At 32.4% G+C, this 26760-nt stretch overlaps 1 protein-coding gene across 1 annotated transcript in view; it reads left to right on the top strand.

Annotated features, from left to right (window-relative positions):
• LOC129949069 (uncharacterized) overlaps positions 1–24971 on the top strand; it is a 39700-nt gene extending 14729 nt beyond the window's left edge. Inside the window, exons 2-18 of the mRNA XM_056060293.1 lie at positions 4986–5193; positions 5256–5334; positions 5396–5821; positions 11539–11737; positions 11807–12046; positions 12270–12401; positions 12555–12683; positions 12756–12829; positions 14255–14450; positions 14514–14753; positions 15020–15148; positions 15213–15277; positions 19050–19254; positions 23723–23962; positions 24160–24291; positions 24351–24476; positions 24544–24971. Of these exons, the coding sequence (XP_055916268.1) occupies positions 4996–5193; positions 5256–5334; positions 5396–5821; positions 11539–11737; positions 11807–12046; positions 12270–12401; positions 12555–12683; positions 12756–12829; positions 14255–14450; positions 14514–14753; positions 15020–15148; positions 15213–15277; positions 19050–19254; positions 23723–23962; positions 24160–24291; positions 24351–24476; positions 24544–24679 (2946 nt within the window). The 5' untranslated portion in view covers positions 4986–4995 and the 3' untranslated portion in view covers positions 24680–24971. The remainder of the gene's footprint in view (positions 1–4985; positions 5194–5255; positions 5335–5395; positions 5822–11538; positions 11738–11806; positions 12047–12269; positions 12402–12554; positions 12684–12755; positions 12830–14254; positions 14451–14513; positions 14754–15019; positions 15149–15212; positions 15278–19049; positions 19255–23722; positions 23963–24159; positions 24292–24350; positions 24477–24543) is intronic.
• The last annotated feature ends 1789 nt before the right edge of the window (positions 24972–26760 follow it).

The raw sequence follows: 26760 nt of genomic DNA, 5'->3' as shown, positions 1-26760 counted from the left end.
AAATTAATAATCGGTGCTTTTCATCAAAGGGTAAGCTATGTCCATGAAGAAGGTCCCTGTGGTATAATGGGTTGGGAGAGAAGAACACTCTCCCAAGCAGTGTTACCCCTTCAAAAAAAAGTGGAAGTAGATTTAAGGAAAATGCGAAGTAGATTGAGAAAAATAAACTTTTTCATATTATTCTACATATTCCTAAAATATATTATGTCAATGAAACATTAAAACAAAATGGAACTATTTAAGTTTTCATATCATAAAATTCAATATGTTAATGTAACATTTTTTAAATTAATTTTTAATTGTAGGCATCGAAAACGCAAAAATTTTGCTCGTGTTGGTCAAATGAAATGACTTAAGAATGTTTTTATTGCAAAGGACGAATTCGAATTCTACATAAATGCTTATTGTAATTATAACACAATTTCAGTACATCAACAAACCTTTTTTCTTTTTGTTTGGACAACTTGAAAATATCTTTTCATATCGAAAAAAAATCAAATCCAGATTAACACACAAAAAAAATAAAATGCACGACTCGCTCATGCATCCAAAAAAGTCTGTTAAAAACGATTCAAGGTATCTTAAGATTTAAAATGTACCTGCAAAAAAAAGTTTGTTTCCAAAAATGTAAATACCATTTGATTTGAGAAAAATAATTGTAATTCTTTAAAATTTTTATTTGAAAAAACATTTTTGGAAATTAGTTTTTAACTTATTTTAGACATCTTGCATTTCAATTAATCAATATGATGACCCATTTGCAAAATATAAAATTTCGAAAAAAAAATAATATTTTAAAAATAAAAACAATGCCATACAGTTTCATACAGCTGTTTTGGCACTAAGTAAAACCCAAGAAGGTGAGGATTCCGAACCTGCTGAATATTTTATTCATGGATACAGCTTGGTGCTTTTATTTATTTCTCATCATGGCCTCGCCATATACATTAGGAATGATGTTGCTTATCAGCTCTTACCACAATATGGTCTTTGCACCAATTCCTTTTTTAATTATATGTGGATTAAATTCTCCATAAATAAGCAAATCAACCACTACTGGTTCCTTTATCGAAGCCCAAATTTAGACAGAGTATCAACCTCTCGTGAATTTGATGCTTTGTCTAATTCCATCCAAAGAATTGTTTCGTCCTATCCTCGCACTGAAATCGTTGTTACGGGCGATTTCAATGTACACAATTCTTCATGGCTTCAACATTCAAGACAAACAACACCCGATAGAGTGTGTGCAGAAATCTTCGCTAAATTGAACCACTTAACTCAGCTGGTCAACGAGCCCACCTGAATATCGGACGTTGAAGGTCGAGCAGAAACCACTCTTGACTTGTTTCTTACCTCTGACAATGATAAGTACACTGTTAGTGTTTTATCTTCTCTAGGCATATCTGACCATTGTGTTATATCAGCAAATTTCTCGTGTCAAAACTGTTCAGTTAGAGAAAGAGCTCCTAAGAGAACCGTTTGGCAATACGAGAAAGCCAACTGGGACGGTCTCAATAATTACTTTAGGATCTTTAACTGGTCACTATATGCTTCCTCGATAGTGACGTTGACGCCAGCGCTGATACACAAGTTTAATTCTTCTGGGAATGAGAACTTTTATACCGAACAAAGTTAAAAGTATCAGGCCTAAGGAAAATGCTTGGTTTGATGCGAGCTGTAAAGATGTCATTAGCGCAAAAGAGGTACTGAGTGAAGCCGGAAAAAGTTCAAACAAGCCGAAAGGCCCTTCCTCCTCTTCATCGGTTCCTACGCTCGTTGTGAAAGCTAATCCCTTTGCTAGGCAGTTCGCTGCCAGTGAGTGTTATGACTCCGACTGTGCTTGAGCAAATTAGTGATTCTATGGGACCAATTTCTCACTCGTACTGTGGCAAGAGTCCTTAGAGATCTGAACACACATAAATATGCTGGTCTGGATGGTATCCCCGCTTTTGTTCTGAAGAAGTGTTTTTCATCGCTGGCAAAACCACTGAGTAAGCTTTTTCATCTGTCCTACTCATCAGGTCTCGTTCCGAGCGGATGGAAAACGGCATTTGTCTAGCCTATTCCCAAAAAAGGCGAATCTTCCTCACCCTCTAACTACCGACCGTATGCACTTACGTCCCTTCTTTCCAAGATTATGGAAACGCTGATAAATTATCAGCTCAAGAAATATCTTGAAGATCGAAAGCTTCTTAATGACCGGCAATACGGCTTTCGAAGCAATAGGTCCACTGGTGATCTCATAATTCATCTCACCAAATAGTGGAGGAAATCTTTACATCGTTTTGGAGGAAGTAAGATTATTGCACTAGATATTTTAAAAGCATTTGATAGGGTTTGGCATCATGCTCTCTTATCAAAAATGCGCGCTTTCGGTTTTCATGAATCCCTGTATTAGATTAAAAATTACTTTTTGGATCGTTCAATACAAGTAGTATTGAATGGATTCAAGTTTGAAGACCATAAAATATATGATAATGGGCTCTGTTCTATTTACAACACTTTTTCTCATTTTATTACTGATTAATGATGTCCTGTCTGAAACATGTCATCTAATACATTGTTTCGCTGACGATAGTACTCTTAGCTTTTCATATTCGTTTTCAGACTCACATCTCTCTTCTTCAGATGTGGAACTGCAATGACAAAATATGATAATCTCATTAAATTCCTACATAAACAGCATTGTTCAATGGGGATTAAAAAACCGTGTGGAATTTAAAGCTTCTAAAACCCAATGCTGTCTTGTATCGTTAAAGCGAGATATACCCCCATTGCCACTATCCATGGATCGCACCTGCATCAATGAGACTGAACACCTCGATATTTTTGTAATGTGTGTCACCAACCACCTCTTGTGGAATGCATGCCGCAAGGTGTTTGGGTTTCTTTAGGTAATGCAATAAGTTTTTCACACCTTCTGATATGGTTGTTACTTACATACGTCCAAAGTTTGAGTATAACTCCCATCTCTGGGCTGGTGCTCCTGCAACTTACTAAAGCCTCTTGTATAGTATTGAACGTAGAGCATTTAAATTGATAGATGATAATATCATCATAAGTTCATTAACTTCGCTTGAACATCGTCGTAAGGTCTCTTGTCTGACCCTTTTTTACCGTCATTTTAACGGCTTATGCTCTAGTGAAATAGCCAGCTGCATTTCTCCTCTTAAACAGTTCAACCGTAATACTCGCGCTTCTAGGAATGGTCATCAGAATGCCCTCGAGCACAACTGCGTCCGTACTGTCAAATAAAAAGATTCGTTCTTTAACCGTATTACGCGAATGTGGAATGCCTTAAAACACTTTGTCTTTCCTAGTCATTGCAATATTCAGGAATTCAAAACCAATGTGCACCGACGTCTCCTTTTAAACCCTCTATCCTCTTCCTAGTGCTCACACTGTGCCACTGCATAATAAGGACAGTAACATCCCCTTGAGTGTGTGTTTATTATAAAAAAAAGATTTTAAATGCAAGCATTCTATGTTCAGGCTTTAGTGAATATACATAATTAAAAATGACTCGAAGTAGCATTTCTTGTTGATAATTTATAAAGTTGAAGAACGATTGAGCAAAAAAAAAAAATTGCTATGGAAATAATTTTCTGGTCCCTCGCAATTTCGCTGTAGAGAAGTTTGACTGTATTGAAAATTAATATAAACAAAGTAATTTATGTTAACTGATCTATGTATATATTGATATGTAATTTGATTCAATAAAATCAAATGATTCCATTAACTAGGTGTAGTTTTTGCTTTTTTTTTTTTAAATAAAATGTTCATAAAAGTTTTTCTGATTAAATTTTATCAATTTAAATAAGATTTATAAATGATTTCACTGCTAAGCAAAGTCCTAATAAATCTAGTAAATATAAAAGGTCTTCATTTCATTTATTCTTACTTTTTGTTCGAATCAAGAAGAAAGCGAATACATAATGAACCTTAAAAAAGGGTTCTTGCATCAACTCTCTCAAGAAGAGAGACAAATCCTAAGTTAAAATATAATTATATATTGACATTTTTTTATAATGTGACGAGAATATGAATGAGATAAGCAAAAGCCTTCCTTCAAAATATCTTATTTGACTAAAGTTTATTTTACTCTATCAAATTCTTACCTTTCATTAGTTTTAAAAATAATAATTTCGAATCGTAAACAACACCGAAACGTCGGAAAAAAATAATTAAATATTATAAACGATTAAAAACTGATAATTAAAAGGTCACGAAAATAGAACGTATGTTTATAAAATCATTTAAATTTCTTGCATTCAACTCTCAGAAAACTCATGTTTTTGAAGATTTATTTCAAAAAATGTCAAAACTACTATAATCAATTTTCGTAAGAGACATTAAATAATCAAATTATGTTTTATGAAATAAATTATAGGCTAAACTTAATTATAAATGAATGAATAATAATTAACTTTTACTATTGTAAAGATTTATTATTTTTTTATTTGATTTATACGTTATTTTTCTTTTCTCAACCTTAGCCCTTTTCCATTAACATACATTTTTAAAAGCGTCTTCAAAACATATTCAACATAAACTAAATTCACATGTATGTATGTATGTATTTCCACACCTTCCCATAAGTATTTGAGAAGCCAATAACCCAAAGGTATATAAATTTATTAATAAACAATTTTTCCTCTTAACAAGCTAGAAGCTATATATTGAAGAATTACATAACAATCATCCACACTACTGAAAACGCCTTGACGTGACTTATAACCAACGAGGCTATTTTTCTTTTTTTCAATTTAATATTTTTCTTGTTGAACAAGTTTTATCGACGATCGTTAAACTAAAAATATCAGATACAAACAATTTTATTTTTGCTATAAACTCCTCTTGTGTGACTTTGTTGATTTATCAGCTGAGATACAATCCATCTGAATAAAGCTTAATAAAAATGTTAAATCTCACTTTTATTGCTGAAAACAATTTGTTAAAAAATATTTTATTTTTTTATATTTTAGAACTGCAATCATGGTGCAATTAACACCAGTACAGGAGTACTACAAAGGCAAGACTGTCTTTATAACCGGTGCTTCGGGATTTATGGGAAAAGTTCTGTTGGAGAAACTTCTATATTCATGCTCGGAATTGAAGGAAGTCATTATTATGATGCGCCCTAAAAGGGGTAAGGTCCCCGAATCAAGACTTGATGAGATGTTCAAGATTCCAGTAAGTATAAATTTGATCCATTCAAAATAGAACATCGGTTAAAAAAGTGTTTCTCCAAATAGATCTTTCAAAGAATCAAGGAAGAAAAACCAGAGGTCCTAAAGAAGGTGACTCTTGTTCAAGGAGATGTTACTTTTGATAGTAAGTTCGAAAAATAAATAACCCCAAAACAAATTTGATAAAATGAAAATTTCTTCTATAGCTCTTGGTCTAAATGGAGACAATTTGAAGCACATAACTTCAAACACCAACATTGTATTCCACATGGCTGCCACTTTAAAGCTCGAGGGTAATCTTAAGGACGCCATCGACATGAATACCACAGGAACCAAACGTGTTCTAGACATTGCCAAGAACATGTCCAACTTAGAGGCCTTCATTCATGTGTCAACGGCTTTTTGTAATTGCGATCAAGAGGTTATGTACGAAAAGGTCTACGATTTCCCTCATAAACCAGAGGATCTTATTCGTTTGGCCGAATGGATGGATGTCAAGATGTTGGATAACATAACACCTGAACTCTTGAAACCACACCCCAACACCTACACCTACTCGAAACGTCTGGCTGAGATCTTAGTTCGTGATCATTATCCAACTATGCCAGTGATCATTGCTAGACCAAGTATTGGTAAGTCCATAAAAGCCTATTTTTATCCTTTAAAAAAAAAAGCTAAATCAAAAAATAAAACTTGCTCTTAAAAATTGTGTCAGAAAATCGTGCATTTGTGTGGTTATAAGAAAATTATATTAAAGTTGTAATAGTTGGTAATTTGCTTTCGATTAAGTAGATACTATGTTCGGGGTATCTATGTACACTTTGAAATAATTCGAGAGTCCGAAGAGATGGAAAAATTCGAATGGATTCATTCATCCATTGATAGAGATTGGCATTCTTTTTCATTATTATGTAATAAGACGCTTAACGTTGTTGGTTTTGGCCAATGGATGGTGGCTTTTTATATTTTTAAAGACTCTTGCATATTTTTGTGAAAGATATATGAACGTGCAGGTGGTGAGTTGTTTAGTATAGATCAAGTTTCAAAATTGTGTCTTTTGCACGAAGCTGAATGGTATACATACTTTTTACCATCGAATTTTCCTTTTTAAATTTTCTTTGGAGTTTGGAAATAAATTTCATAAGTAAAACTGGATTTTCTCCTTTTTTCCTGACAAAAACAGGAAAAATATCTACTCTGAGTAATGTAATGTCGTGTACAAGTTTTTGTACTATTTGTCTTCCTGTTTAGGCGGCTTGGAATGGAATTAATGTTGAGGCTGGGAAATGGAGACACACTTGAGATATCGTGTGTGTTTGGTAAGGCTAATCTTATAACAGATATGCGACTATAGGGGACAGAAAAGTAAAGTGTTGATTTTTGTAGTTTCTTACCAATTTTTAGACTTTTGCGTTGCAATCCTATAGGAAATGTGGTGCAAGTTGGTCAATTGTGACATAACCCTTGTGTATGCAGCAGTAACAAGTTTTTTGAAAAGTTGTCATGAGTGCTTTTTTCGTTTTAATTGAACGAAGATAGTATAATGCAGTTTTAAACTAATAAATATTTATGTTGCAGTCATGACATATTACAATATAATTAATTAAGTTGTAATTATGTGTCATTAAGCTATTTAATAATGAGTGAATAAGTGATTCACACTTTTTGGATTACCCATAAAATTGAACTATTAAACTGTTAGAGTGAAAACAAAGTAGAAATTTAAGTGTCACTGGTTTTGTAACTGACAATCAAGTTATACTTTTCCGAAGTTCAAATATATTTTCAAAATTAATCTTCAGTACAATTCTATGAGATATGACCTCTTCAAATTCGGAAAACAAATTGTTTTGTTTCAATAAAGTGCCCTATAATTTTCGAAATTTATAAATTCAGTATTTAACACAATTTTAAAAAATCTGTCTTCAGAAAGGAACACTGAAAGAACACTGCAAAAACAGTTTGAAAGCACATAGCTTCTTGTTCTGTTAACGAATCAATTTTCCCAACAAAGCTATCACTTCGAGCTTTTGAAAAATATTGGTAAAATTTTTAGGAATAGTTAAAACATATAGTACAGATTTAAATTAAGCACCAAAAATTAACTCTGAAGCAGTGTTTTCAAATCCATTAAAGAATAAGATTCAAGATTTTTTAAAACCTCATTTAAAGTTAAATGAACATTTTTTAGAAACTCGATGATACACCTAAAAAATTGTTACATACTCTTAAACAATTCATTTTCTGCTGCCGCCTTGAGAAGTTCGACAGAAAGTTCTTCAGCCTTTCGATAAATTATTAGTAATTGATTTCCTTTTATTCTTTCCAATTTAATTTAGGCGGACTTTGCATTTACATTGATTTCAGTAGGATGCTCGTGTTATGAAACGCAAGTATTTTTTAAACGGTGTTCCTCAAGGAAGCAATTGTGGGCCATTTCTTTTTTATTATTTTTATTAGAGACATTCTTTCATTTATAAATCCCTTGTGGTTAAAGTAAAACAAAAACTTCCGCACACAGCTCACAGAGCTTGCTCTTTTAAATTGTAATTTTTTAAGAGGTTAAGGACTTAAGTTAATAATAAAGGGTGTTTCTTTTATATAAGTATAGTAGTATGAAATCAAATATAACAAAGCATTTATTTTTAAATTGACATGAAATTTGTTTTATTAGAAAGATAATCTTCTGGCAGATTTTAAATATGATTTCTGACATATAACCGATACGTTTAGCTGAGACTTAGTCTAATATTTTTCTATGATTTTTTTCAACATTTGTGGCCGTAACTCGTAGAGTGAAAAAAATGTTGTCGTCCAGGTCCAAGTCTGTTTGGGCTTATCGGCGTAGACTTCACATATCTTCACAGAAAAAAGTCAAGCGACGGTGGTTAGGTTAGGTTAAAGTGGCTGTCCAAGATGGAAACGGACACACTTAGATCAGTTTAATGACCCGTTGTGATACCACATGAATCTTTAGGCTTCCTCCTTAACCCAATGGAACCAGTTTGAGTCCCTTACGAAACGTGAGAGGCTGATTATGCTGATATGATTTAGATCGTTTAGATCGTTAAAGAAGAATTCTCCTAGGTAATTCTGCGTTTTAGAGCCAGAGCAGGACATGTACAGAGAATATGAAGAGTAGTTTCCTCCTCCTCCTCGTCCATACAGCTTCTGCAAAAGTCATTTGAGAATACGCCTAGTCACGTGGCGTGCTTTCCTATTAGACAGTGTCCAGATATGACACCTATTATCGAGCTTATATGCGATCTGCTTAGAGAGAGCAAGCACCTTAAACGTTTTGTTCTTTGTGACTTGACACGTGGTGATGTTGTTCCACATGGTGCCTGCCCTCCTCACAGCGTCCTGCATTAGCACCAACTTACAAGTAGCGATTGGTATGCCAGTACGTGCCAAACGTGGTAGGATAGGCTGCACTGTACCGTTCCTGGCGAGTTCATCTGCCTTACAGTTACCTAGAATGTCTCTGGAACACGCTACAATTATTGCGAAGGCGGAATGAGAGACTTAAATTTAGTCGTTCAGAGTACACACCTACACCAACCCCTTCTTCGTTTTTGATCCATCTGTATAGAAATGGTTTGACTCATCTTCCAGGAATGTCCTTTCCTCCCAAAAAGATCTGGGAGTAACAGAAATCTGGAAATTTCTGTCGAATTGCAGTTGGGGGATGGTGTAGTCTGTGTGCTTTGGAATTGATTCTAAATAGTTAAGAATTACGGAGTGGCCAATGTTATTGTTAGTCCACTGCAACGAAGCTTTAAGGGGAATAGCAGAGCTTGCAGCTATTTGTTTGCTGAAAATGTCAAGAGGTGTTAGGAAGAGTAAGGTGCCCAGTCCTGCAGATGGGGTCGTGCGAAGCGATCCGCTTATACATACATAGGCAAACTGAACATTGGACTTTATTTAATTTATCCCTGTTTTTACCTTTCTCTAAAGCAGTCCACCATACTGCCACACCGTACATTAAAATGGGTCTGATTACCGGTGTGTATAGCCAATGCGTGATTCTAGGTTGTAAGTCCCATTTATTACCAATAGCTTTTTTGCAAGAAAAGAGAGCTACAGTAGCTTTTTTTTTACTCTTTCCTGTACGTTGCGTTTCCAATTTAGTTTTTTATCCAAGACTCAGGTATTTAGCCTCGTCTCAGAATTTTGATTGGATTCCTTTAATATGGGGAGGATTGACAAATGGAATTTTGTATCTCCTCGAAAATAATACTAAATCTTTTTTGTGTGGGTTAACGCCCAGTCCACACCGATCAACCCAAAGTATTAGTCTTCCTAAGGCATTTTGTAAGAGTTCTTTTAATGTGTTAAGATGCTTTCCTGAAACTGCTATAGCAACGTCGTCTGCATATGCTATCTCTCTGAAACCCTCCTCATCCAGACTAGTTAGGATTTAATTCACAACTAGGTTCCAGAGGTGAAGGGTTAGAACACCACCTTGCGGTGTCCCTCTACTAACGAATCGTCTTCCAGAAGAATTGCCCAGTTTTTAGTTAATTATTCTGCTAGTAAGCATTAAATGAATTAACTTCCGAAGCGAACTCTCTACATTTAGAGATGTAAGTGCAGATGTGATTGCAAACAAGCGACGGTAAACCGCGGAATCTTTGAGGCCAACTCACGGGTCTGTAACGTCAAACTATTCAGTTACTGAACGTTTTCTACAATAATTTAATTACGGTAAAATTGTTTGATATGTTTCACCGGCACTGTCTTGTTAAACTTGCACATCATTTTTTTTCATTAACGCACGAAAAAGTCAGTAATCATTGACTGTAACGTTCTGGCCAGCATCATTCTAAAGATCCAATTATTTCACCAACCAACAAGTCCGTTTTCGTAGATGTAATGGTGTCTCAACATACACTTAAGGATTAACATCACTCTAAATGCTACAGCTTTGTTTATTTAAATTTCCATTCAACCAAAAGTAAACATAACCGCTAAGTAAAATTGTCTTATAAAAAAAAGACCTATGATTTTCAAAATAAATTTGGACTATGTATTTGAAACCTTATTGTCCACACAGTTTGACATTTTCAACTCTAAAACCATAGACAACAACCACCTAAACTTCATAATAGTTTCCTATAACTTGCTATAATTTTACATGTTAACTGCAAAAGGTTTTTCGAACGATAAACAAAGTAATTTTTCTAGACTTTAAGAAAATAATTACCTCTAATCAACATTTTTTTTAAACCCACATTCGTATAATTTCTTTTGACACAAAATTTAATTGCAATTTCTATAACTTCATATTTTAAGAAATCATAAAAAAATAAACATTCGATCTATTTTTAAAAATTTAAGCAACATATTTATACTAATTGGTCATAGCTTTGCAAAATTTTGTTAATCACAATATTTTATATTAATTTGTATAAAATAATAATGTAATCCGCTTTTCGCACACCACATACGCTATTATTAATTTATTTTGAAATGAGCATGTTTATAAAAAAAAATATATATTTATTTACATCACTGATTATTAGATTAATTCTACGACTCTTTTATTTGATTTGGTAAAATCCCTTTTGTAACATTTGAGTTTAAACAAAAGAAATCAAGTGAGAAAAAAACCAACAACATAAAACAATGCACAACTAAACATCGATAAAAGTCTATCTATAAACATAATGGTAAGTTTACACTGTGAACCAACAAACTTTATGTATGAACTGTACCTATATTTGACACTTAAGACAAAACAAAACTTCAAAATGACTTTTGTATGTACAAAAAAAAACAAATTGAAAATAGGCTAATGTGCTTGCTAAAACAAAGGTAAACAAATAAACTTTTTATTTCTAAACCAAAACCTATCCTCGCATGAAAAGTAGTGCTAGAGTAGTGAAAAAGTGACACAACAAAACAAAAACTAAGCAACAAAAGAAAAATAAATTGTTAAATAAATAAAACACACATTAAACACCTAAAAGTGCTTAAAAAAGTTCGCATGTATACGTACTTCAAACGTGAGTGTAATTTTGAAAACGAAAATATGGAATGAACTCCCCTCCCCGTTGCACGAAATTATAAAAAAAAAATTAAAGCATGTTTGTAAAAAAAGGCTCTAAGACAATAATAATTAAATTATACTCCTCGAATTACACGCCAACACTCTTCAAGTTGTAACTTCTCTGAGCCCTCAAAAATATGCGAGGCTCTAGAGATATGTACGCTTGGCAACGAACTACAATTTGGTTATTTTGTGATGCACGTGGTATTTACACTATAAATAGGTATCTATAAAACACCACCCTGTATAAATTCTGTCAAGTGGTTAAAAGAAACTAGCATTTTGTGCGTCATGTAGTATCACCCTCGGCCTACGAGCCCGTTCCCGGATGGGTGGATAATCTGAACGGCCCCACTGGACTTATGGTCGGCGCCGGAAAAGGTGTCATTCGATCGATGCTCATTGATGGCCGCTTCAAGTCAGAAGTCATTCCGGTGGACTATGCAATCAATGGCCTAATAACGATTGCCTATGAATTTGGTTCGGCCGAAATGAAGTAAACCTAAACAATTGGTTCCGCAACAAAGTGAACTCTAACGTCTTGATAATTAAATATATTTTGTAGGCCACCGTCTGTGCCGGTGTATAATATAACGTGTGCGGATCATAGGAAAATCTGCTGGGGGGAGGTTATTGAGTTGAGCAAAAAGATTGGCTACCAATATCCGGTTGAAGCAGGACTCTGGTACCCAGATGGTTGCGTCACCACAAACAAGTATTTGCACAATATTAATGTTCTGCTGTTCCATTGGCTGCCAGCGTATTTAATTGATTTCCTTATGTTGCTATTGGGACAGAAGAGATTGTAAGTACGATGGAAATAATGGGTACACGAAGTTAGTTGTTGTTCGAAATTGAAATTTATTTCTCTGAGACTTGCATAAAGTTGCAAGCAACTATTACGAAACTTTCTTTTGAGGTTTCTTCCTCTAAATTGATTAGATCTTTTACTGTTTATAGCAAACTTTGTGTACCAAATGTCAAAAGAGTTTTGGAATATTGAATCAAACAGATCTTTAATTGTTTAGCATGATACGGATACAAAATCGAATATCGATTGGACTTGATGTTCTTCAGTTCTTCACTCTTAGAGAATGGAATTTTAGATCGCAACATTATGGAAATATTTGGCCGAAACTTCAACCAGAAGACCAGTTGATGTATGTCATTGATATTTTTGTTGAATTTCTTGAAATTCTCTGTCTTGAAACTTAATTCGAAACTATCCAATTCAAAATTTATGAAGGGCAGAGTTTTTTGTTTTTGGTATTTACTTAAGATTTTTTCTCATGTTAAAAGAAAACTATTCATAGATTCAATCAGAATATGGACGCAGTCGAAGATGCTGAAGAATATATGATATCATGCGTTAAAGGTGGTCGACAGTATTTATTAAAAGAATCACTTGATACATTGCCAAGGGCTCGAAAACAATTAAAAATGTAAAACAAATATTTGATATTTTTTGAAGGACTTTTTAAGATTAACTTGTATGTTTTTTTAAAATTTTACAGGATGTACATTTTAGATCGAGCTTGCAAGGTTCTTATAACTGGATTTATATTATATTATTTAGCACAAATATTAGGTTATTGTTAGGATTATTTTATTTCAGAGCTTTATATAAAAACAAATAGGTTTATATTAAATAGGGGTTTGTTATTATCTTTAGATTGGAGGAAAATGAAAAAAATAAAGTTTCTATTTTTGTACAAAAACAATTGTTTTCAATAGATATCAATTCACAGTTGACTTCGCCTTATCAGAATTAATGACTGACTTTTCTTGGAATACGTTTGACTGAGAAATTATATTTTATTCTGAATATAAAGTGACAAAATTTCTTTTTAAAACCAGCTTTAAGTATAGTTAGATTGAAGTAGCTGTCAAAATACCAGTTAAATAACAAGGTCCAGGCCAAAAACATATTCGTTTTCCCTTTTTGTGTCTGAACAGATCCTGAACTGTCAAACTCAAAATCGTATTTTTTTATACTTAGTGCGTTCAGACCTTTAAAATTGTGTTACTATTTTTGTACAGACGGTGACTTCTAAAAGTTCAGAGTGTGTTCAGAGATAAAAAAAACGCTGAACAGAACAGATTTCAAATGTGTGAGAAAGGGAAAACAATTCTGTCAGTTTGACTGATATACTTTCGGATCTGTTTGATTGAGAAAATTTCATTGAGAATGTTTTTAAATTAATTCTTTCTCAAGCAGATTCAAAAAAGTAGGTCGATATTGGTACATGGTGCCCATTCTTCTGAAATGCATCAAGTAACAATAAAGTAAATTACAAATTTGACAGCCACACCCACAAGATAGAACTCACAGATATGACAATCAATATCAGTGGGTGTATTTTACAATTTGAAGACCTTATTTTAAATCATAAATCTATGTACTGCTTCAATAACAAAGCCAGATTCAATTTGTGAAAAGATGTATTTGTTGATGTCATTTTTGACAGTTTATTAAAGTTAAATTACATTCAAATGAGATTAGTTATTTACTGTACAGGTTAAAGAACAACATTTTAAATTCTAAATGACAGAAATGTCAAATTATTAAGATAATCATTGGTTAAATCTTTGACAATCAAAAGTATACAAACAGGTTGGTATCGTAGCTAAAAGTGAATGAAAAGTGTTTTCAGTGATAAAATTCTAGATGCATCAAAAAAAGGATAAACATTCTTAAAAAAGAACAATCCTTATCGTAGACAAAAGGTTTAAAAAAAACCCTACAACAAAGCCTTCGTAAACAAACAGAAACTATCACCAAAAAAAACATAAACTCATTTTAAACAATAAGAAACGCTTTTACACACACACATTTTTACACTAACACTCATACCATCATCAATTTATACAAAAAAATACATTTTACAAATACATTTACAAACATAACACACAATCATAAAGGCTTCCGTGGTCGTGGTAAAATTAAATAAAGCTTTGTTAAAAGTGACTAAAATTTAAATTATTCGTTACAAAAACCATAAAACAAAAACAGTCTCGCCATCGGTTAATGAGCCAGTTCACGGATGGGTTGATAATTTGAACGGACCCACAGGATTAATGGTTGGAGCCGGCAAAGGTGTCATTCGATCGATATTGGTTGAAAAATCAAATCTGTCAGAAGTTATCCCAGTGGATTATGCCATCAATGGATTAGTGGTAATTCCCTATGAATTCAATAAGGAAAAGAAGTAAGTATCCGTCTGAAAGCTTCCCTTCCGTCAAAAGTCTGATATTAACATTTCTTCTTAAAGGCCTGCCACTATTCCCGTTTACAACATGACAAATGCTGATCATCGTAAAGTTCCATGGGGCCATGTTATTGAAACTAGTAAAAAAATCGGTTATCAATATCCACTCAATGCAGGACTTTGGTATCCGGATCCTGTCATTACAGCAAATAAACTACATCACAAAATCAATACCATATTCTTCCATTGGCTGCCAGCGATTTTGATCGACTTTTTGTTGCTGATTTTCTTGCAAAAGAGATTGTGAGGAGAAATTTCTTAGTTCCTAAAAACAATTTTCATTCAAAATTATCTTTTATTTTTTAGCATGATCAAAGTTCATAAAAAAATATCTACAGGGTTAGAAGTTTTACAGTTCTTTACATTAAAACGATGGACATTCACGTCTGAAGCATATGCTGCTTTATGGCAGGGCTTAGGGAAAAAAGACAAAGAAATGTAAGTTGTCAGATATTGATTCAAATTTTTAAGGCTTACAGAAATAAATTTATGATTTTGCTATTTTTTAGATTTAATATGGACATGAATTCTGAGGTCAGTGAAGAAGAGTATATGATTAGATGTGCTCTTGGTGGTCGACAATTTTTGCTTAAAGAGAAACCTGAAGATCTCCCTAGAGCTAGATTACATCTTAAAATGTAAGTTTTAAACAAAACAAAAGTTATTTTATTTTCAAACTAATTTTAAATCTTTTATTTTTAGACAATATGTTGTTGATCGAGTGTGCAAGACTTTAATAGTTGGTGGACTCATTTATTGGTTACTTTGTGCAACTGGAATTTGGGGAGTTGTCTTTGGGTAGACAGACTTTGATGAAAAGTTAAAATTTTGTTTTTAGGATTAAAGTTACTATGTAATGTGTTCGTTTTGTTTTTTTTATTTACATTTATACAATTTTTCTATAAAAAAAAAGAATAAAATTGTGTTTTATTTCTTTATTCGAGTTCACTTATTTGCAATATTCCTAAGAAATTATGACTATTTACCAAAGTTTCTTAATTTATTCAATGATAAATAAAAAAATGTTCTTAAAGCATGGAAAATATTAAAAATGTCCACATCACTTTAGAACGAAAATAAAGGTCAGTTAATTTTTGTTACTTATTCCAGTTACTCCATGATCAAGGGGTTTTACGATAAGGAACTGAACGCTACCAGCAAAGCAGATGTCATCTGCCTATGATTGTCATTTGGCCAGTTTATGTTTCTGAGAATATTTTTCGACGAATTAACAAAGCAGGAGAATGAAATATGAACACACCTATTAATCAAATTAGCTTTGTATTTCTTTTCTTACTTTTTGAATTGTGCGAGAGAGAATTCTTGAGAAACCGAATCATAAAAATTCAATTTTAAGATTTCATAGTGATAGTTTCGTATGAGAAATTTTGTTTATACTTATAAAAATACAGAAATCTTTGACATCTTAGAAATATAAACTTGACAGTTAAAATATCTATTTTAGAAATGTCATTTTTTCCACTAAAATTTACAAGTCATGTCTTAATTTCTTTTGTTTATGGTGCCATAAATAAAATATCAATTGATTTTAAACGTCATCTTAAAAAGAAGTAAAATCCTAAATGTTTCTTTTTGTCAATTCCCTTAGACTTAGTTTTGCTGTTGACAGAAATAAGTTATTGAAAAACGTTATCTTAAAGTTGCCCTCAAGACTTAAATTTTTTTTTGTTTGCTCACTGAAAACTGATTGTACGAGTATGTATATTTCATCTTTCAAAAATTGCCCCACGTTAAAATGTCGCAAGTATGCACCACTTTGAGGATAAAGTGGTGTTTGTAAGAGATTATGACAACTTGTATCTGTTTTCATTTGAAAAACTGCTTTATTTTAAATGTTAATATGATATTTTGATGAAATTGATCTATAAGAAGTTATTTATCATCACTAAATAAAACCATTGTGATTCTTTTGACAGTTCGGTTACAGCTTTTGTAGCTGTCATTGAAAATATCTACCATTAAAAAAAATCAGGAAAATTAAGACTTTTAGGCCAATAGATAGTTACATTTATCATTGAAAAATTCGTTATGAGTCTTAAAAGCTATAAAGAAGGCATATTTGTTATGCCTGGTGTCAAAATGACGCGGATAAGCTGTAAGATCAGGGACGGATTGAGGGAAGGGGAAACAAACAGGGGGACTTCCTTTTGATATGAATTTTATTTTGCTGGAAAGGCAACTGTTCATCGGCTGTTCAATTCTTTGATTTCGTACAGAATTTGTACACGCTTTTCACAGCCAGTCCAGTGCGGCACTGTATTCTGATTGACATATTGTCGGAGAAGAAAAGCGGCCAGTTTTTAGTCTTGAAAAAGCTCAGCGACACTCGTTGGTCTTGTCGATCTGAAGCTACGAAAGCCTTAGTCAATGGCTATTCGGAAATCGAAGAAGCTCTAACCAGCATATCTTTCAATAAAGAGTGAAAAGAAATCTTGAGTAATGAAGCAACACAACTTCTGCAGAAGATGAGTGGTCTCAAAACCGCTTTGTTCGCAAGATCTTGGAGCTATTCAACGCTATAAACAAGATGTTGCAAGACCCAAAAATGGTTCTTGAATGGGAAATGCGTGCACTAGAATCATTGAAATCATTTCTGGAATCCAAACGAAATGATTTAGATAAATACGAGGAAGCACGGCATCAGAACGAGAAACGTGAGGTTGTATCTGCTCGATTACGGGAAAGTACAAGACGCAAATCTGTCACTCACGGAAAAATACCAATTATCCGCCTTCATCCCAGTGATTTCCAGCTTTCCGTTTCTCTTACTGAAAGATTGCATGCCTATAAAGCTTATGAGATTTGGATTCCTGAATCACATCGAGAAGATGGATGCTGACAATTTGCACCCTGCAGCAGAAGCATTGTTGAAAGTGTATCCGGATGATTTAGAGCCTAGGCCTAGTAATGAGTTGGTTCATTGATTGACTCATACAAAAATGAAAAAAACTATGGAATAGATCCATCGCCGGAACTATTTTACTACCAAATTCACGAAAATGTCATAGTTACATTCCCAAACCTCGAAATCGCATTAAGAATGTATTTGTTTTCGATGGTAACAAATTGCACTGTAGAGCGCTCATTTTCAAAAATGAAAATTATAAAAAATAGACTTCGAACAACGATGGGTCAAAACCGTCTATTGAAGCTTTCTCTCCTGAGCATTGAAAGCGATTTACTCCGAGAACTGGATTTCAACGAAATCATCAACGATTTTTCGTCGAAAAAAGCTCGAAAGGTTTCGTTCGTTAACCCAAAAATTTAATTTCAGATAATTCGTTTTTCCGTTTATATTTATGCATATATGTGTTTATTCAATACTTAAGGACTCTACTTGGATTCCCAATAAATTATTAATTCAAAAACTCGAGTGAAAAAAATGGTTTACTTTATTTTGAAAATAATTTGGGGCGTGGGGGCCTCCGCTCCTTTATTGCCCCGATGCCTCTGGACCCTTAAATCCGGCACTGTGTAAGATTTTTTGATTAAAAAATATATTTCTATTTTTCCACAATGAAAACAGCTGATTTTTGATTCCAATCAAGACATTTTGTTTCAATGACAGATATTTTCAATGATAGCTTTTACCACTTTCGTTTCCAATTATCAAATCAAAATAATCTGTTTATTGATTGAAAACATTGAAAATGAACTAATAAAAAAGTTCTTAGTTAAATGAAATATTTCTCAAACAAACATTTCTTTTTTTTAAAGCAAATATAACACATTTAACTTCCTCGGAAGCGTTCACTCAAAATAGTCAATGATAAAAAACGTTTACTCCACCAACTTGAAATTTGGCTCTGAGTTTTAATTCATACAGATTCTTCTTTCATGAACTGCGTCAAGCTAAACATTTGTTTTCCTCTAAATGATTTGACATTGACAGTTCGTCATTGGTTTAAGGGTGCGTTCACAATCTAAAGTTAAACTTGCCAAATTCAAATTAGAAAACTCTTTAGCTTTATGACACTTCATAAAATAATAGTTTTAATTTGTTAGTGTGTTAAGTTTGTCATACTTGATTGTTAACTCAATTTGTGTGTTTTTTCAACAAACATTTGCAAGTATCATTTTTACAAAGAGACGTCAAAGTTATTAATTTCAACCATCGGCATCGTAAACAAATATTTTCCCTTGATCGTGATTTGTTTCACAAATTCATTAAATATGTACAAGAAAAAAATAACAACACAAAAACTGCTTTATTGTCGCGCTTATTCATACCACAAGTACACCATTAAAGTTAAACTTTATTGTTTGGACAACCTTGACTCACTTTATATTATTTACTTACTCTTCTTTAAATTTGCAAGAAAAAAAATAATCATAAACAAAAATACAAACATCGTAAGTTTTCTGTGTGTATAATGTGCGAACAGTGTGGTCCATCAAAATTTTTTCATTTCCATCAGTGAAGAAAATAAAAATCGAAAACAAAATAACGTGTTTTACCAGATTTCACCAAAAACGAAAAATTATAGGAACATGGTTTTAAATTATTTTTTTTTATAGTAACTCCAGCACATATGGAACCTCTCCCCGGATGGGTAGACAATTTGAATGGACCAGTTGGAGTTATGATTGGAGCCGGTAAAGGTGTTATACGATCAATGATATGCAATGGAGAACTTAAATCTGAGATTATACCGGTTGATTTGGCTGTAAATGGATTGATTGTCTTGCCATATAATTACATGCACATGCAATTAGCCAAGAAGTAAGTATAATTGGAAGAAATAGGATTATTCATTTTTATTTGACTAATTAGTGCAGGCTTTAATAAAAAACGTAAATAAATCTTAATTTTATAGTTAACTCTTTTGTAATTTGCAAATCAGTGATGAACATTTTACTATAATTATAGCATCAGTTGAAGTTTTCCAGTGATGAAACGAAATTGACAATTCTTAAGAAATAATTGTTCCCTTCTTTTGCTAAGATGATTCTTTTGATAAATCGTTCTTGATGATCAGTACTGATGCCATAATTAGCCTGACCAAAAATTAGTACTTCGTATTCCCGTTTTTCTTTGACAGTTACGAAATGTCAAAAACATTTTCTTCATATTCAAATTAAATTTGGTCACATTTATTTCATGAAAATAAAAAATAATTATCACTATTATTGTTGGAAATGTTTTGTAAATAATTTTGATAAATGACCAATCCCCCCATTTGTCCCGTTTGTATGACAGCTAACCCAACACCTCATTAAGACGCAAGCAAAATACACAACATATGATTAATGCTTAAAATACGAGTCTGCCTGATGCCTGAGTGGGAAATTGCTTCATAACATACCTAAGTGTGTCATAAATCAAACAAAAAAGTTTAGGAAAGACTCTTTTTTTTTTTGTATAGCCAGACTTAGGCAAAAAGTGGTATTTAGTGAGAAAAACATTCACGTTCATTATTCGTTTAAGCTTAAAAAAAAAACTTGTCGTCTGTTTTGCTTTATGCGTGATTATGAAAAATATGGTCTAAATGGTCTTAACTAACAAGAAAGCTCTAAAAAGACTTATTAGATAATAATTTGATAAATTTACAAAAATAAAGGAAGTAAAGTAGGTAATTAAAAGAAAAAGGTTTAAGAATGTTGTATATTCAAGAAGTAAAGAGCCTTTATTTTCTAATCTAACTTACACGTTCTTTTTAAGCAATTTAATAAGATATAGCCCATCAGGAAAAATAGATATCGCCCAATTTTATGGGATGAAAGGGTTAGGACAGTTTCTTCGAAACAGATAGATAGATAGATAGATTTATTGATTTATCAAGAAAAATTTTACAAAATCATTATGGTTAATTGACTTAAATCTTATAAGGCATGATAAGAGGGGCCGTCAGCCAGATGATAGCCTTGCTTACTGTTGTTATTTGAATTTTGTAAAGATCAACTTCTTTTAAAATATTTTGTTGCCATATTTGTCGTCATATTTAGTTTCGTGTTGTGTCCGGTAGACGAAACTATCGTTTTAAAAAGAATCGGAGGAGTTTTTCAGGGGTCTCCGAAGGGCGCCAGACCCATAATTTTTGCAGCATATAACATGATGGACAGAGACATTGCGTTAAAATTTTTCAGTGCTGAGTGAGAGATCAGAATTTTCGTAAATATTTTGCCATACTGTACCAACAGCGTTTTTGGAAGCCGATAGCTTTTTCTCAAGGTGCTTTTCGGAATTCAGGTTCATCGTTACAGTACAACCAAGGTATTAGTATTCTTTGACATTTTCGACTTAATCTTCACCATTGTACCATTTTTATTTTTCAGTCAAAGGTCCTGTTCCTCTCCGAAAGACCATAGTTTTTGATTTGTTGAGATTTACAGTAAGGTTTCACTTAAAGCAATAATCCCTTAATTTATTGATCATTAGCTGCAGGGACTCCTGTGATTCCGATAGCAGAACTAGGTCGTCTGCATACATAAGTATTTTAATAGGGAACCCATCGATTGTTATACCACATGGAAATTCATTATTCAAATCTTGAATGTAAAGGCAAAATAGTGATTGGCTGAGATTACAACCTTGTTTCAATCCAGCGAAAGCAAGAAACCACTCTGACAAATTTTGTCCATCCCATACTGTATAGCTTGTTTTTTTGTAGATGTTTTCAATCAACGTTCCAAATTTAAGAGATATCCCGTCTGTAAACAGCTTGTAAATTAGGGCTTTTCTGTCGATAGAATCGAAAGCTGCTTGGAAATCGACGAAAAAGGTGTATAATTTTTTGCGCCTACGAAGCTGTAATTCAGCAATGTTCGCAAGTTAAAGATGTTGTCCACTTTCCTGAACCCAATTTGTACTTTACTGAGAAGATGTTACTTTTGACCCATTTTCTGAGGCGGCTTCTTAAGATTTCCATAAATATTTTAAGCGAAGAGTTAATAAAAGAATTCCTTTGGGATCCGATCATATCCGGGAGCTTTATTTTCCTTTACATTCGCTACAATTACTTCAACCTCTGAGATTGTTATTTCACTATCTAGTATCAGGTTTTCGAAATACGGCCTGGCATACTGAATTGGTTGAGAGAAAAATTCTGCGTTCAACTGATTTTGAAAATGATTTTTAAGTGCTGTTGCAGATAAAAGTGTCTTTGATCCAAACGTTTTTCCTATTTGGACTCTTATTGCTTTCCGAAAATCAGAAGAGTTTCTGCAGACAGCTATACTTTCTGCTTGTTTCTTCAAATAGTTTACTTTATTGGCATCGCAAATAGCTTTAAAGGCTCTATTATAGCAATAATGTAGTCGGCTTTTAAAGAAATGGCATTGAAGTTTTGGTACAAGTTTAAAAACGCAAAAGATTTTTTCCTCGCAGATTCACAGTCCTTATCATACCACGGTGATTTAGCTTTGCAGGCAACTGGATTAGCTTGAAGGGTAATGGCTGTGGATGTTATGATGTTCTCAAAAACTTCTATCATCAAAATGTTATCCTTTATTCCTTGTACTGTCATATTTCGGTTTAAACTCATTTGATAGGCTTCAACTCGATTTTTGTTCCATTTCAGTTTTGGAAGAAGGCAATTTTCGAAATAGTATTTTTGATTAAAATTTCGATTTCAAAATATTGTATGAAAAGTTATTTTGTTGAACTTTTATTTTTCTACCAAAGAAAAAATATCAGAGTTGATACTTAACAAATGCACAAAATCCGGTAAACATATCCAAACAGAACTTGAACAATGTGAACATGGCCTGAGCTAAGCGCATGTCTTATTCTGGGAGCTTAACTTTATTTGTCACTTTGTTTAACGCTACTCATTTTGACGTTTCATTCATTTTACTTTGTTCCTATTTAATTGTTAAAAGTTGACGTTGAAATGGTAGAGCAGATTTTAGATTAATAGAAAACGAGTGGGAACGAGACATTATTGTGAAATGTCAAATTGAGTCAAATCAGAATTAGAAATCTTTGAATAAATGTCACTTACTTTTACTTTTGACATTTGTTAATAATGATAGTTAATTATGCTCTGTTATCTGATATGCTCTTATGTTCTATTTTTGACATCTGATTAACATTTACACAAGGAAAAAACAGAAAAAGAAATTTGTAAGATACACGGTCTTTTTGACAGTTGTATTTCTGCTTTGAATTATGAGTGATTAAGATGTCTACATTTTTCTCATATGAGAGAATATCCCCTCTCACCCATCAAGTCTAATCCTTTACTTTGGAGTAATGTCAACATAATTTTGACATAAAGGGTTTCCATAAAAGGGGGGTCGATTTTAAAATTGAATAAAACCAATCGGCGTAATCAAGGGGACCAGTTTTCGATAACTTTGGCGCATAAATTGAGTTAAATCTGACCGATAACTTCGATTATGTTGTCTTTGAGAGTAGTGACGGTTTGCAGCTTATTCGCTTAGACCTGCGACTTAAAAAACTCCCTCAAGAAAAGTCTAAAGTTCTAAAACTACATGATTTTGTTGGCTTATTCTGCTCGAATATCGATTTTGTCTTGAGCTGTGTGGCAAGCAGTGCCACTCTGTTAAAACCATATGTCTTAGGTGTCAACCATGGTCATCATCGACATATATCGAACGCCGTTGATGGATTATTTGGATTTATTGGCACATAGTGAACCTCGAGGGGATAGGTGTAGTCCCAAAACAGAAAATTTCTTTTATTCACAATAGGTAAGGTAAAAAAATAGGCCTCATCGTTAAAGGTGATTTTTCGACCGAAATTGGAATCAACTTCCAACCCTTTTTTATAATAAAGTTTCATCATTTGCACGTTTTGCTCGACACTGAAACTTGTCATGATGATTTATCTTTGACTGATTAAAAGAATATTTTTTTACAGAAAGTAAAAAAAATATGGCTGCCACGAGCTGTCAAAATCAACCCGTCTATATTGGAAAACATTTTAGTTCTCCCAAGAGTCAGCTGTCAAAATTCAATACATTTTCACTGGGATTTCAATTTCATAGTATTTTCGAATGAAATACTTTAAGCTCTTAATAAGACTGTTTTGTTTTCGTAAACTACTCTAAGGAAACACTTTGTATTCATGCAAACATCTTTCCACAAAAACACTTCAATTCAAGTGCGTATCTTTTATATATTTGAAGAACACTTGTAACATTAAAAAAAAAACTAAATATGTTTATTTTCCGTTTAACATTGGTATAAATTATTTCTTATGCACTTTTTGTTTATTATGCTTCCAGACCAGATCGAGTGCCGGTTTTTAATATAACTTGCTCTGAAAATAAGAAAAAGACATGGAAGTGGATCATGGACGTAGGTAAACAGTTTGCCTTTGATTATCCATTCGAGATTGGCCTTTGGTATCCTGATGGTAATATGACAACAAACAAGCTCTACCACTGGTTTTGTGTGGTATTCTTTATGTGGCTGCCGGCTTATTGCATTGACTTTCTGCTCTTCATATTTCGACAAAGACGATTGTATATAAAATTAATTATACGTTTCTTTTATTGTTTTAATTTTACTTTTGATCGGTCTTGAATACAGTCACAGAAGTAAAGTTACAATTCTTCAAATTAACAAAAAATAAACTTTTTAAACTTTTTGCTTCTTAGACTAAAACTCGAGACCAGTTAATAAAATATGTGTCTTATACCTTTTTATCATTTTATTCCAGCATGGTACGTGTTCAGACAAAAATCGCTACTGGATTGGAACTCTTGCAGTTCTTTACAACACGTTCCTGGGATTTCAAGTCTGATAATTTTATGAGAATATTTTCTGACCTAACTCCAAAGGACAAAGAGATGTACGAGTCCTCTTTCTTTTTGTTATTATGTTTTCTATAGGAATTTCTTATTAATTTAGATTTAAAATGAATACCGATGACTTGGACGAATTGGAATACATGAAGTATAGTTTCCTTGGAGGCAGACAATATGTCATGAAAGAGCCATTGTCTTCACTTCCAAGATCCAGGACACAATTGAAATTGTATAAACTTACAACATTATAATTAACTGTGTCTTCTGCATCTTAATATCAATTCTTAATTTTGCAGTTTATTTGCCTTGGATCGAGTGTGTAAGGCAATCATTATCGGGACCTTACTTTATTGGATTTATCTGAAGTTAGGTTTGAACACAGTGATAACTTCAACAATGGACGCAGTAGCAATGCAAAACATCAAGACCTAAAATGGGGAATCTACCGTATTTGAAAGATTTGTTTAGTGAATTTTTCATAAATCGGTTTGTTTACGAGGAATGTTCAACAAAACTGCTTCTTATTTTTTTTATTCAATAATAATAATTGTTATAAATATCATTCAAAATATTCATTATGTTTATTCATTTAGAATTAAGTTTTACATATTTACATTTATAGTATTTTTGTTGTTCAATTTTTATTTACCATTGGATTTTTGACTGATTACTTAAAATTATTCTATTTTTTCTTATGTTTTATAATAAAATCAATTCAAATGAATGGAATTTTGTTTTAATCGAAAATTCAACTTAAAAAGGTAATTTGCACATCTTACGTTTATTTATATAAATGATTTAAATTCTCTTCGATGTTTCTTGTAGGATTTTAGCAAAGATATGAACTTCTAATTTTCTCATTTATAAGAATGTAAGATTTTAAAAGTTATTCTTTTAACTGACCAAAATGATTGCATTGTTTTAAAAGTTCCAACTAAATTATTCACCTATTTAATGTCAAAAAATACAAATTAAATTGAATGAATTGTTCATTATTCAAAAAAAAAAGTTTAATCATCGCGGTTTAAAAATAAAACTCAAAGTTAATTTCCCACCACAGCCAATATTTGACAGTAGCATGGTGAATAAAATGACTATAAATTGAACATGCTGTAGAAAAGAAGGCTAAAAGTAGTTTAAAATTCGTTCCTATTTTAAAGATACACTAAAATTGATGTACGTAATGTTTCCTAAAAAAAAATTGATCTCACCTCAAACTAAACGTCAAAAATTAATTATGGTAGAATATAACATTTTATGAAATTAACACACTGCCAAAGTGCAAAAAAAATATTAAACAAAATTAGTTTCAACGGATTTTTTAAAATATAAAATAGACTTTTTTAGAATATTTAAGGATTTATTGAAAGATATGGGTGCGTTTTGATGGAAAGGCTGAACAAATTAATCTTATTTTGAATGAATTATGACATCTCTAAAAACTGCTATAGAAGTACGTAGGGTTTAAGCTATATATTAATTTTTAGTCAAATGAAAAAATCGTGCGCAATTTTTTAGTGACAAATGAACTATGCTATATTTAAAAAAAATCTATGTTGTTTTAATCAAAATGTATTATCCAAAATATATTCAAAGTTAAAAGTCAATAAATTGAAAATTGTTTGAGTTATGAGCCCGTAAACTAAAAACAATGTACCTAGTATTGAGATAAACACGTTTGAAGTTTTGAGTAGTAGAAAATCATGTATATTTTGCTAATTTCAAAATTAAAGTTGTAAGCCAGTTCGCGTAAGGCCTTTTATTTTAATTTTTTTTATTCTAAAAACAACAGTAGTCCCCATTCAAATTTGTTGCTCAAAAATTAAAAATTAAAATTTTCTCAAAAATTAACCGACAGATTATTAACTTCCCATAGGAAGTTATTGTAATGGGTCCGATTTGTCGAATTGAAAATTTTGACATTTCTCGACGTTTCAAAGTCCCTAGAGTCGAAATAAAAGATTTTCAGAAAGATTTCTGTCCATGCGTACGTTCTTACGTTCGCGACGTTCGACTTCAAATAAAATTTTGTTATACAGATAATAATGCAGAAAGATTCAAAAAAGGCTCTAAATAAAATTTTATGATCGATTTTTTTTTAACTTAGCAGTTAAAAAAAAACACAGTAAAATTTTGAAACAAATCGAGTTGATAGTTTTCTTACAAAAATATAAACCTAAACAAAAAAATTAATAAAAGTTGGTACAAATTTATTTTCGACTCAAATATCTATTCAAAACTTTGAGATATTGGCTTTAAACTACTTTTATCTTTTAAAAAATATTGTTGTCAACATTCAGTAAAATTTTGAGAAAAATCTAATTTTCAGTTTTTTACAAAAAATAAGAACCCAAAAAAAACAATACTTAATTTTGGTTAAAAATTTACTTTCGACTCAAATAAATACTTACTTGCTTACTTAAGGTGGCGCTGCAGTCCAGGCGGACCTGGGCCTAAACCAACATGCGTTTTCAGCCAGCTCGGTCCCTAGCTAGCTGTTTCCAGTTTCGCAC

This window comes from Eupeodes corollae, chromosome 3 (genome assembly GCF_945859685.1).
Source record: "Eupeodes corollae chromosome 3, idEupCoro1.1, whole genome shotgun sequence".
Taxonomy (NCBI): Eukaryota; Metazoa; Arthropoda; class Insecta; order Diptera; family Syrphidae; genus Eupeodes; species Eupeodes corollae.
The sequence above is the reverse complement of the archived record's forward strand: the minus strand, read 5'-3'. Positions and strand labels throughout refer to the sequence as shown.